The sequence below is a fragment of the Eschrichtius robustus genome, chromosome 2 (assembly GCF_028021215.1).
Source record: "Eschrichtius robustus isolate mEscRob2 chromosome 2, mEscRob2.pri, whole genome shotgun sequence".
Lineage (NCBI taxonomy): Eukaryota > Metazoa > Chordata > Mammalia > Artiodactyla > Eschrichtiidae > Eschrichtius > Eschrichtius robustus.
Window position 1 is genome coordinate 16,202,503 of NC_090825.1, and position 14,072 is coordinate 16,216,574.

At 35.9% G+C, this 14,072-nt stretch overlaps 1 protein-coding gene across 1 annotated transcript in view; it reads right to left on the bottom strand.

The window, feature by feature from the left end:
• Nucleotides 1-2,868: 2,868 nt before the first annotated feature.
• Nucleotides 2,869-14,072, bottom strand: part of CDH18 (cadherin 18) — a 318,315-nt gene continuing 307,111 nt past the window's right edge. The window contains exons 10-11 of the mRNA XM_068532070.1: nucleotides 12,005-12,256; nucleotides 2,869-3,470 (exon numbers count right to left, since the gene is read on the bottom strand). Of these exons, the coding sequence (XP_068388171.1) occupies nucleotides 2,980-3,470; nucleotides 12,005-12,256 (743 nt within the window). The 3' untranslated portion in view covers nucleotides 2,869-2,979. The remainder of the gene's footprint in view (nucleotides 3,471-12,004; nucleotides 12,257-14,072) is intronic.

Genomic DNA, 14,072 nt, shown 5'->3' on the forward strand with positions numbered 1-14,072 from the left:
TGAGACACATTAGCGATTCCATAGTGGAATCCATATGGAATCACATATTCCAGAGCTGATTATCTGTGGCTAGAGAGGGTTCAGAGCATGTGCAAACTCTTTACCCACTAAACTCTTTGAGAATTAGCTTTTTACACTGATAAACTGAAGTTTTTAAAGCAAGGTATTGAACGTTAAATGACTTCAGTCCATTGGCAGAGCATTTATATATCATTATTGCTTTTTTGACCCAAAGTAGCACAGTAAAAAATATGAGACCCAGTCCATACTTATAATAATGATATAATTGCCTCACTTCAGAATATATATAAAAATAATATTTGGAATGCTTTCCTTAACAAAATTCTAAAATAAATCAATATAGGAACATATTATTTCAATACTACAGAAGCTCCATTTTGCCTCTATATGAGATTTAATATCAGGGGCTTAGAAGCAATCCATTATCATTAAAATGTGTAATTAAAATCAGATGGATCTGGGGTGTTTTTTCCACAAAATCAGGGAAATGATTCCATACTCAAAACCATGCAGAGGACCTTGGTTTACACATGTATTCTCCTCTTTCAAGCCTTTATCTGTAAAGTTGCCAGATGAATATTAAAACAAAACAAAACAAAACAAAGGTTGTGAAAAGCTTATCAAAAATCTAAATCCAAAAACCTACGGGACATCCAAAACCTGGTTTTCCTGGTCCTCTTTGCATAGGAAAGTCAAAGCACCAGCATCCACAGTCGTTCTCCAAAGGTGGACCCTTCTGTCAGGGTGAATGTAGTCCAGCATTTGCATAATCAGAGTATGGGTCTCCAGAGGTTGTTCCCCAAAGCCCCTGAGTGTCTCTTTTGATTTAGCTTTATACTGGAATGCATACCATTATGATATAAAAAATGATAAAGCAGCATCTGGAAAGCTAAAATGTTGTAAAAAACTTAAATTACATTTTATTCCTCAGGCTTCAAACACAAATTGAGAAATATTCAAATTAAATTTACTTACTTTCCATACCTCAAAATTGAAAAATAATAGCACAGGGCAGTTGTGAACAGAGGCAAAATTCAAAATTTTGCACATCAGTAGAATCAGAAAATGTCACATAACTTTTGAAGACTCTAGATTATAATATATTTAAAGAGCAAAGGCAAAACTTCCCCTTAAAATAAATGTTAATTTGAGGGTTTCAAAATTCCAATTAATCTAAAATACATAAATGTGGTCATTTTTGGAGACTAGGATCATTATGCTATGAATTTTTATTTCACGACCAATATCAACAACAACAAAATGTTATCTAAGCAATTTAGGGGGAAAACCCCAAGAAATTCTGAAATAATTAGCCTATTTGGGAAAATGTCAAAAGAATTAAACTTTCATATTATATTTCCAGTTAGCAGTTGCTTCACTGTTGAAGGTTTCATGAAATTCTCCCATGGTAATATAGTATTTTATTCAAAATGTATGTAACTCTATAATTATGACTAATGGAATTAGAAAATGATAGTGTCTGCCAGCCTTTACATAACAGAACACTTTGCAGTTGGCAAAACATTTTTACAGATGCTTATTGATCTTCACATAACCCTGTAAGTTAAGCAGGGAAGTCTTTGCCATCTCTATTTTGTAGTTTGGGACTCTAAGTGACTTTAAGGGACGTGTCTGAGAATAGTAAGTGGCAAACTCCTATTTTTTTGCTCCTAGCCCTACACATTTTCTGTGGGTCTCAAACATAAAGGGCTAATCAATCAGTGAGATGGGGAAAGTCTGAGCTTCTGTGAGGAATAAAGGCAAGTCAATCATAAGTCTACGAAGTTCATGTAAGTTGAAGGATAGTCTTTTCAGACTACATAGTTATCATATGAGGGTCATTATTATTATTTTTTTAATCAGTAATCAATTTTATACACATCAGTGTATACATGTCAATCCCAATCGCCCAATTCAGCACACCACCATCTCCACCCCACCGCGTCATTATTTTTTTAATGACTGCCATGTTAAAAATAAGCAAATTAGACAAGTATAAACCAATCATCAAATATTTGACAACCAATTTTAGGTACAGGAATGATCAGAATTGCTGATGTAAATGCACTAAAACAAATGGAGAAAAAAAAGTATAGAGTTCCTCAATGTTTTGTACAGGATAAGGTTTGTAGGTTTTGTTGTTTTTTTTTTTAATTAAATCTTTCCCTGACATAGATGATCTGAGTATATCTTAAAACATTCATTCTAGCCACTTAAAAAAGGGGGTTCTCCTGTTAAAATAAAGGGGGACAGGCAGGACAGAGACAGTAGTCTCCGTGATCCAGAGCAGTGCACAACTGGTGCACAGAAGTTGCATACATCACAGAGCAAGCAGCAAATCCCCGTGCTCCATCAATTTCATATGGAGAAAAGAAGTGGGGAGGGCAAAGGAAAATGGTACACACAAGTCCATGACAGAGTGGCCTGGTATATTGGAAATACCTCGTGTCATTTCAACACGAGACAAAGCTAATGAGATGTGTCACAAAAACAGGGTGTGGGTCTCAAGAGTCCACCCAAAAGAGTGGAAAAAGAGGTCGTGATTAACTTCACCAGTTTCATTTTGCAGGGTACCACCCCTAGAAATCAGAGTCATGAGTGATTTGGAAACTTCTTGTTCACTTTTGCTTTTGAAAAGAAATCACAAAATATTGAAACAAATATCATCGTTTGGCTTAATTCAGGTATTCTTCATTAAACAGTACACAGACTTTATTGAGCAATTGAAAATATACACAAGGAACAATAGCTTTTTCTCTGTATTTTTTTTTTTTAATTTGACTTTCTTCCGATTAAATAACCCAGTTTCGATCATGAAAAGGGCACTTGTTTCTACAGTAGCTGTGCTCTGCTTGTTCAGTTCCTAGTACTGTTTCCAAGCTTCTTCCTTGCCATTGCTGAGGTTATATCTCCACTTGCTCAGGAAGCGAATTCTAGAAGTTTGCAAGAATGGACCCCCTAAGTTGTTCTTTCAGATTCTATTTCTCCATAGAGTTCAGCTAACTTTTTAAACTCGGGTCCCCAGTCTCCAAGGTACTGATAATCCTGGTCTGATTGTGTGGCTGCCGAATCCAGCGAGCTGATGGACCCGGCTTCCGATCTCTGACCCTCGTAGGCGTAAGTCTGCAGAGAGTCATAAGGCGGGACGCTGGGGTCCAGGTCGGCTTCAGCCAGTCTTTGCTTAATAAACTCCTGAACATCTATACTTTCCAGGGTGGAAAACGTCTGGTGCCTGGGGGTGAGTTTCACTTCCGGCCTGATATCTCTCCGGTGCTTGAGCTCCTCGGCCGCAGACGGATTCCTCAAGGCTGTGATGTCAAAGGCCTCGGTGTCTTCCTCGCCGCCCCCCTCGTCATCATAGGTGACCACGTTCTCCCGCACGTCCTCCTCTGAAATGATCAGGGGCTCTTTTTTGCTGCGTCTCAGGGTGATGAAAAGTACTACAATTGCTAAGGAAAAACGGAAAGAGGATGAAGGGTTAGAAAAAGAAGAAGGACATTCTTGGAGATCGGACATCAGCAACTCCCAGCCACTATCATCAGCTACATTCCATTTAGGCTTACGTTGTAACACAGCCCTGATCTCTGCACTCTGTGAATACCGCTGCAAGAGCTTTTAACATCTTGAAGAATGTAGAAAATGACTACCTCTACAAAACATTGGGAACCGCTGATCTTCTGGAGAACGCTGTGATATTCTCATTTGCCAGGCTATGGCTTCAGGATTTGCGACCGGTGATGAAGTCTAATCATTCACTCAGGGAAACAGATGATGGAAAAGCAATACGAAATTTTGACTGGAAAAATAATTCTGCGGGGGAGTCAATCTATAGATACTTATCCTTCTTAGGAGTACACTAAAGGCAGGATATTTTAAGTTTTTGTAAAATAGGAAGAAGGAGCCCCTATCTTTAACTCTTCCCTTTTGATGCTTTGTAGAAAATCAAAGCAGGAATATTTTACATGGTACATCTCGTTTGTTCATTATCCTTTAGAATAATATTATCAGGCATTAATTATTACACTTATCTATCAAGCTGCAGAAGATGTTATTTTATTTGTACATAGTTTATGTTTCATAGGAATTTTTTTGTTTACACAATGCTCTTTACATAACTTTTTAACTTAATCCTCAAAGCAGAGCCGGGGATTTCCTCATTTTTAAAATGAGGAAACTGAGACTCAGGAGAGATTACATGAGTAAATACCATGTAACCGTTAAGACCACACAAATGGCAGGTGGAAAACCCTGGGCTGTAGTTTATGACTTTTCACACCAAAGATGATGATGTTTCCATTACCATATTCAACTTCATTATTTTAAAAATATAGAACAAGGAACTGAGTGACCTGTTGGCCGTGTGTCTTAGGGCAACTTAGCCAAAAGCAGTGAATAGGTTCTTATTATCAAAAATGTTGTAGCCATTGAATAAATCGATAGAAATAGGTCTTGGGTATTTTGCCTTGGTGGTTTCTCAATAGTTTCAGATTACTCTATTTGATGGTATTAAACCATTACTAAATAGAAAGCTATTTCTACTTTATGTCATTAGGCCCAATACCCTTTACTTCATCTCTACAGACTGTTTGCTTCTTGGTTAGCTGATAATCTAGGCTTTATGATAACAATTATTAGGTTCACTAGTATTTAAAACATTCCTTATGATGTAATAATCAGAGAGGTATATTCAAATGGAATGTAGGGTTGTCAGATTTAGCAAATAATGCAGGACACCCAATTAAATGTAAATTTGATATGAATAACAACAGAAATATATATATGTATTATATATGTATAATACGAGATGAAACACAACAAAAATACATGTATAATATATGTATACATACATACTACATACTATATATAATATGTGTGCATATACACATACATATATATGTGTAATATACAATTAAGTATGTCTCATGCAATGTGCAAATATTTTATGAACACATTAAGTATATATACTAGATATTTGTCCCAATATTACGCATAGGACATATTCATGCTATACATATTATAGCCTAAGTGTATATATATATATATCTCATAAGTATATTATAGCTTATACATATATATAGCATAAGTATGTCCCCTGTAGTATATCTGTAGGTGTATGTGTATACATACATACATGCAGAAACTCCTACAGATATATTTTTTTATACAAAACTCACATTTCTATACTGTATTTTGTCTATTTATCTATTTATTTATGTCTGTAAACTGTATTTTACCTGGAAATCCTGATTATATGTAAGCTTTAACAAATGGTCAGAAAGCAAGCAAACACCAGGTTACCTATCCTCTGATAAAGAACATACCTGAAACCCTCGAATCCACCCTTTTACCCTTCCCCTCTAAAAAATAACTTCTATTCTTCTTTTTTTATTGTTTCCTTGCTTCTCTTTTTAGTTTAACCCCTTTTTATGTATACCCATAAACAACACAGATAAGCTTTGCCTGTATTTGAACTAGATATCATAGTGTATATGTGATTTTAAGACTTGAAAATGTAGAGAGGAAGAGGAAAAGATATTCAAGCCAGAAGTGGAAAGGATAATTATGAGAGGGAAATCTACCGTATGTGGAAAGAGGTGGTCACAGTGTAGTGGGAAGAAGCTAATTTTGCATACAAGAGGCAAGTGGGAACCTGTGGGAATAAAGGAAAAAGAGACAAAACATCTTTAGGGAGGGTCAGGGAATCATCTGGAAAAGTATGGAATAAGAGGATACTGCCTAAGTAATGGGGAAATGCAATGGGGAGATTATAGTAGACATGGGGAATTAGTGAGTCACTGTGTTTGAAAGGGAGTGATTACAGAAAAAGCAGAAAATGAAATGTTGATGCTGCATGTGGCTCTGCTTCCCAAATGCTCTGCTACAGAATACAGTAGTTTCCCCTGCACGTTGCTTATACTTTCTTTTTGGGATAAACAAACAAACAAAACAACAACAAAGAAACATTTCACTGAATGCCATCAATATGCATTTAATACCTCACTGTTTATTTACTGTAAATCCAGCCTACAGCTTTCTAATATAGTGGCCCAAGCAGTTTCCTCAAGCAATGCACTCCATTCTACCCAGAGGTTTATATTTATCGTCCACTATATATTTCTGCTCATCTTTATGATTAAGTGAGGAGGCTGTTCTAGATCAAAACATCTATTTCGGGCTTCCCTGGTGGTGCAGTGGTTGAGAATCTGCCTGCCAATGCAGGGGACACGGGTTCGAGCCCTGGTCCGGGAAGATCCCACATGCCACGGAGCAACTAGGCCCGTGAGCCACAACTACTGAGCCTGCGCGTCTGGAGCCTGTGCCCCGCAACAAGAGAGGCCGCGACAGTGAGAGGCCGGCGCACCGCGATGAAGAGTGGTCCCCGCTTTCCACAACTAGAGAAAGCCCTCGCACAGAAACGAAGACCCAACACAGCCAAAAATAAATTAATTAATTAATTTTAAAAAACCACATCTATTTCTACAGACTGCCTAATTTATTATAGTAAAATTTCTTACTTTTGTCAATAAATCAAGTTATTTTCCTTATGTTGAAATGGTTGGTAGTTGATGCCAAGGGACTTTATGTGCATGTATAACAGGAAGAATGTGATCAATACTATTATCGAAGTATGGAGGTAATTTACATCCTTCACCAATATCAGTATCATATTTGCCTAATGAAACATAGTGCATAATGCTGGGTTTATTATTATGATAGCTTCTATTCGCTTATTTCCCCGAATTTAAGAAAATATTCCTTATATATATGTGTTGATTCAAAATATAGATACTAGGTAAGTTTGAATTTAGAGTTTTACATCTATCTCTTTTCTAGACAAAGAGAGTTACTTGCCAGTGACAAATGATTCCTAGATTTGTTACATAACTATTTATTCTAAAGATCAATTTATAAATACCCATACAATCTGGGACACTTTTTAAGGGTGGAAGGGGATTTCCTTTATAATTACATCAGGACATCAGGACAAATATGGACATATGGTCCCTTTAGTCAAAGGCAAATTCAAATCAATGCAGAGAAGAATGTGGAAGCATGAATGAGAAGGTACACTCCTAATGAATTTCTTTACAATCATGCCTGTTCAGTAGAGGTTTCTGGAGCAAATGGCACACAGCAGACACTCCGTAAACAATTTTTATGTAGATGAACAAAAGAATAATCTCTGTGAGAGTGATAATGTGGCACTGGGTTAAGTGAATCTTCATGAATAGTAATAGTCTCACTAGGAAAATAATTTTTAAATATTTTTTTAAATCAACTTACTGCTCCTAATAATACGAAACACCTAATTTTGCTTGAGGATATTTTTTAAAGTTTGAAAAACAAACTAAATGTTTTCCCCAAAATCCCAAGGCCAAATTTATTTGAAGAGAATAAGTGAAGATAATAGTCATACATATAAATTTGAGAGTTAAATCCCTATTTACGAACTGGCAGGCAAATAAGTATATTCAAATGAGTCTCCCACAGTATATCAAACAATACATGTATAACAGGGCAGTACATCTTTCAGTGGTTCATCTGGGAAAATATAATATGATAGAGCCATGGTGTTGTTAAAAAAAAAAAGAGAGAGAAGGGTACAGAGCTTGTCCTTTGTTCAAAATTATATTATAAATGATTTCTGGTATTTTCAAGTTTGATTACATAGTCTGGAATAAAATGAATTAATTGTAGTATTTTTGAGGTGTCTTTATTCTAATGAATATTTTATTCTTGGTTAGTCTATTTCTTTTTCTTTTCTTCTCTTTAAGTCTGGCCAGGATTTTAAACCCAAGTGATTCTTTTTATATAAGAAAATTATAATGAATTTATTGTGTCAGTAATTTATTCTATTCATAAAGGAATTCAAATTTGTGGAAACAGTTTTCTCTTTGTTTTCTCCTATATTATATTTACTTACTTATATTATCATTCCAGTGCTTGAAGTACTAAGGGGCTTTGAGTTTTCATAACTAAAACTGACATACAGCTTGCATTTGAATACATTATGTACTGACTCCTAACATACTCCCCCAAACTACTTTTCATAGCAGATTTGTTTACCCCTAAATATCACTTGATTCTTTATACCATCGTATGTGAGTACTAAACTTGGTAGAATGAGGTGACCCAAGTCAGGGAGATGATTTTGATTAGCTTCTGTAGCCATAATTGGTAATGACACTTCTCACTGAAACTAAATTTTTCAAACTCAGGGGAGCCCACAAGGTCATTTAAAATAGCTTTCATGGTAAACAGGTTGGCAGTTATCTTCTCATCAATTCCACCTCCTCTCCTAGTTCCTCACTCTCCTCCCACCACACCCACCTTGATCCCCATTTATGATGAAATTTACATCCAAGAATAGGAGAAAACTATGTGGTGGATTCATCTAGGTCAGCAGATTATATGTGACGCACGGACTACAAAGGTAGCTGGAAGAGGTCTGATGCAGATCCTGATTCAATGGTCTCTTGCACTGGTTCACTCTGCCAACAATTCTGGTCCCTCTGACAAGTAATAGGGTGGGTTGGGAAAGAAATGTCAGATTCCTGGGAGGGAAAGAGGACTCTGACAAGCCCCTCCTCTGGCACCAACCTCTGATTGCATCATGATGGCTCACTCTAAATTCTCTCCTATCCATTTCTTGAAATGGATCTGAAAAGGTAATCCTGACAAAACATAACTCAACTCACAAGGTTTACATTTACCATTTAAAGTTAGGCCCTTTGGTTTTCAAGCACCATCTTCTGGCAATCAATATATACATAGATGGAGTCTGACCAAACTGTAAAATATTGAATCATATTTAACCTATAATAAAATATAAATAAGCACCACAAAAGTTTACAGATGACTCTAAGGTCATTCTAGTTGAAATTTTATTTTCATAGATTCAGAAATAGAAGCAAGAGACTTCATGGGTCCTGAGATCACACAGTTAATTAGTGGCAAAACTAGGGCTGAGTTTCCACAATCACAGTCCTGTTCACAAACAGCTACTAAGTAAGACATTTTTCAGTATGAAAAGATTAACTTCATGATTTATTTAGCTGTTGAGGTTGAATGCTATATCAGAATTACAAGTTCTAAAAGTATTGCTGCCTCTGATGTTGTTGATATTTTTCTTGAAACCTATGAGCTCACACATTAACCAACATTATTTCAAAACTACAAATGACTCCATCCAAGTCTGTGGGCCAGATATTTTCTGAATAACAATATAAACCCTTAAAATGCCATGAAAAATATAAATTACATTATAGTGATTGTTTAAATCTAAGCCTAAGAAATTCTGCAACCTTTGGATAAAACTGTAAAGACACATTTGAGTTTCAATAAAAATTGAGAGAGCAAACATATCAAATAGAAACTTTGTTTCATTAGCCCTGAGGTACAGCATAAAATATAGAAATGTTCTCTTATTTACTCCAAAGGGGAAACAACATTTTCAGAAAGTCAATTAAAGGGATGAAATAATAAAATGTTTCATGAAATAATAAAATGTTATTTTATATAGTACACCTAAATGTACCTTATATTGACATCTTTCAATCTTAAAGATTTTTAATTTTAGTATGCAAAAATAATTTTATGATGATAAATGAAAACAAAAGCCAAAGGTAACATGCCTACACCAGCTGAAATATCTTTCAGAATAAGGCCTCTGGAGGAACTTATAGTAATGTCAGAGTGTTTTTTTGTTTTTGTTTTTGTTTTTGTTTTACTTGAAGTAAAATTGACTTATGAAAAGTCACTGAGTTCTATGCTTTTCAGTTTCAGGTAGGAAACCTAGAGGGTTCAATGTTTATAGTTGTTTATTCTTCGGGGTTTTGTTCTTGTTTTGTTTTCCTTTTTGGTTTGTGATATTTTGGTTTTTATTTTCAAAGACAAAAAAGGTAATTTGTTAATTTCTAAAGAAAATAGCAGTTAAAATATATATAAATGATCAATATATAAATTAATAAAATCAAGAAAGCCTGATTTTCCCATTTTACCATCTCTGCCACACTTCTGCAAAAGACTGTACTGCAGTGAAATAGTTCTCCTTATGGTGAATCAAACCTCCACACTCCAAGTTGCTAAGTGCAACTGATACTTTTTGCGACTCAATTTATTTAACTTTTGGGCAGCTTTGAACACTGTTGAACGCTCTGCCCTCCTTGATGCACTTATTTTCTTTGTTTTAGGATATTATACCTTACTAATTTTGTTCCTTGTTCTGTGATTTTTCCTTTGCTCTCAGCTATCGCATCCTTCTTGATTTAGCGATCACACTGGAGTTTATCACAGCTCAGTCCTAGTCTATCCTCTCTCTCTTCATAGACTCTTGCTGTGGTGACATCAACAAAATGCATTTCTGCTGTCCCCCAACTCAGGGAAGATCAGGGCCCACATTCAGCAAGAGATGAAAAGTCTTCTTTGATATACTGTTCTAACTCAGTCTCATATCCAGTTTATCCAAGATCACTTTTTTTGTTTTTAATTTTGGGCTATTTTACTTTTAGCCCTTGGAAACTTGTTCCAAGAAAAGACACCATGTCATAAACATTAAATATTTGTTGACTGACCTGAAATAATTAACACTGCAGTTTTCAAATGGAATCTCAGGTACTTCCAGTAAGCATTCAGTAAAGATTTTGGTAAATATTTCCATCCTGTGATTTGCAGCCTATTACCCAAGATCACTTTTGATTTCACCTAAAACATCTTGGTATTAGCAACCTTTCTTCAGCTCCATTTTAAGTCTACTTGGTCCAAATTATGCTATATCTGAGTGAGACAAATGTGTCATATTCCTAGTTGGTTTGCCTACGTGCTCTCTTTACCATCATGAGATCTGTTCTCCCCTTCATTCATAATCATCTTTCTTCAACATGCAAATTTTATGATGGGACGCCCCTGCTTTCAACTTCTCCTTAAACTCCTAGAACAAAGCCTACCATTTTTGCCATTTTACCCCAACCTGCCTTGACCCTGCCTAAACATCCTTTCTACTCAGTCTTATTCCACCTTGATCTCCACTCCTCTGTACGGGTAATTCGTCTTCTAACCCAGGAACAAAACAAGGGATATTCCTTGCAAAAACATCTGTGTCTCAAAGTACGTAGTTTGCTTGTTTTCCTTATATATGCACAGTAGCAAGAAAAGAACAAAAGATAAGGCTCCTAAGAGAAAACTAGAGGGAGAGGACACACTGGAAAAATATACATGTACCCGTTTTAAACTGTAAAGCAAAAGATTATTTACATCTGCCTTTCTTATAAAATAATCTGGATTTACTTTCTTGTTTTGTATAGCAATTCTAAAGAGATTACAGAAATATTAGTTTCAAATGCAGTTGTGATAAGATTCCAACTATTAAAAAGATAACATAAAATTAGAGAAAGTACTTTATTTTAATTTTCTATTAAAATAAAATGTAATGCAAAAATAAACTAAAAGAAGTATTAGTTTTAATTTAATAAAATTTGATATCGCTGAGGCAAAAATTATTTTATATTTAGTCCTTTAAAATTCAGCTAAGATTGATGATCAACTCACTTTAGGCTGATAGAAATTTCTACAAGAAATTTATTCCTTTTATTTGGTGGTTAGATTCATCGCAGAGTAATGTCACTTATGTTCTTTGAAATAAATTGTAAATGCCCTTTCAACAGGAAATTTAGAATACTTAATATCAATTCTTTCTAAAATAGGTCCTTTCCAAAAAGATTTCTCTTACTGTATCCCTTCTTTTAATATTTCAACTCTTTCATCACATTTGAACCAAATCATTTCCAGATGAACTATGGTATTGAGAAAGTTAATGAAAAGAAACAGCCATGTCTTGTTATCACGTAAAGCATTACTAATTCCAAAGTTTTGTCAGAATGACTCTTTCTCTCTCTCTGTGTGTCTCTTTCGCTCTCTTTTCTAACGCGCCTTTGCAGGGTACACCCAGGATTGCCATCACACATTAAGATGCAGAATGACTTACCTAGGAGAATGACGACGCACAGTAGAATAGCGATTAAGGCTCCTGTACTCAAGCCAGCCGAGGACAGGACGGCTTCTGCACGGCAGGTCCGCACGCGCCCGTCTCTCTCGCACGCACAAACCCTGATGGTGAGGGTACTGCTGCTGCTGAGAGAGGGGATTCCACCGTCAGAGATCATAATGGGGAGGTAATACACATCCTGAATAGTTCGACTAAATCTCCTCCGCCTTGTCAGAATGCTGGCTGTGTTATCTACGGCAGACATAAGCAGAACAACATGGACTTAGTGAAGCCGCCATTGAAGAGTCACATTTCCTTGAATGGATAAAATGGGCATGTGTGATTTCTTTTCCGTTTATGAAATGGACAGAGGAACGTGAAGGGGAGATTATTAACCAGGGACTGAAACTCATTCTCCAATGGAGAAACCTATGCGAAACGTTAATAGGGCCTGGGCTGAAGGGGAGGGGAAATAGTGGATGACAGAGGAGGAAGGAAGCGATAAGCATTTGGGGCATGGGCGTCATAGCCAAAGGACTGAAAAGGATACGTGGATACCAGACTTCGGGGTGAGCCAGTGGCTCCTACCAGAAACCTGGTGACTCTGAATATAAGTGACAGAAATAGACAGCTATGGTTTTAGCGAACTTCGGGTGCGGTTAATGTACAAAACTGTTTAAGAGTCATTGGTACAGATAATGTATTTATGGAGACACCAGATCAATTGATAAACTATTTTAAACTTGTGATTTGAAGCACTCTCGTTATAGTGGGCACACCATGGGTATGTTTATATATATATATAAATTTGGGTCTACTATCTTAAAAGTGATACTTTAACCCAGTTTAGAAGACCTTGACTGTGATAAAAGAGTTAGAAAAGTATGTCATATGAAGAATCTTTGAAGCAAACAGTGTGAAAATTCTACATGTGTTATATGAATTTAGGGGCCTGAAATGACTTAGAAATTTAAAGAAAAATTTGGGAAACCCTCTTAGTAATTAATGTCTTTCTGAATATAATCAATATTTTCCTGACATTCCCAGCAACCATAACTTTGATGCAATGTGGAAATAGCCTTGAACATGCTTTAGTCTTTCAAAATAGATGACAATGTATTATTTATTTTGTTGCGTATCCCATTTTGTTCAGAAAATGATACGGACACATATAGGAGGAAGCAGGGAGACTGCCATGCAGATATACAATAGCTGAAGCATGGAGATATTTACAAATATCATTGTGATGACTGTGAAAGAATTGAAATTTTGAGTCCTTTGAAAAACAATAATAATAACAAAATTTTATTTTTGCAACTATAAGAAGTCCAGGGACTTCATAATTGATCATTTTGGGGGGATCTTTCACACAAAAAATATTATAGTAAAATACAAGTTTGGGTAGATAGATATACTTCCAACTTCTATATTTCGATAGGGACAGAAGGCTGCAGAATACAACAGTATAATACAAGTAACACAGTGCTTCTAAAATTCAGATATAATTTTCTTGAACTAGTAGTATGTGCTCTATTATTTCTTTGTTCAATAGTTTGAAAGATCTTGAAAGGTTCTAATCTCTGTGCTACTTTCACAAACTGTAGTACAGTTTAAGTTAAAATAAGGTATGCTTTTAAAATACTCCCTGGGGCAAAAACACATCCTACATTAAAGTCCAAAATTACCTTATATCTTGGAAAGTATTAAAACCTAAAAAAGAGTGTCAGGGTTGGAATAAAGACATAGACATAGAGAATGGACTTGAGGACATGGGGTGAGGAGGGGGAAGCTGGGGCGAAGTGAGAGAAGGAAGCACTGACATATGTACACTACCAAATGTGAAATAGTTAGCTAGTGGGAAGCAGCAGCATAGAACAGGGAGATCAGCTCTGTGCTTTGCGACCACCTAGAGGGGTGGGATGGGGAGGGTGGGAGGGAAGCTCAAGAGGGAGGAGATATACGTATGCATATGGCTGATTCATTTTGTTGTACAACAGAAACTAACACAGCATTGTGAAGCAATTATACTCCAATAAAGATGTATAAAAAAATTTCATTTACAATAGCA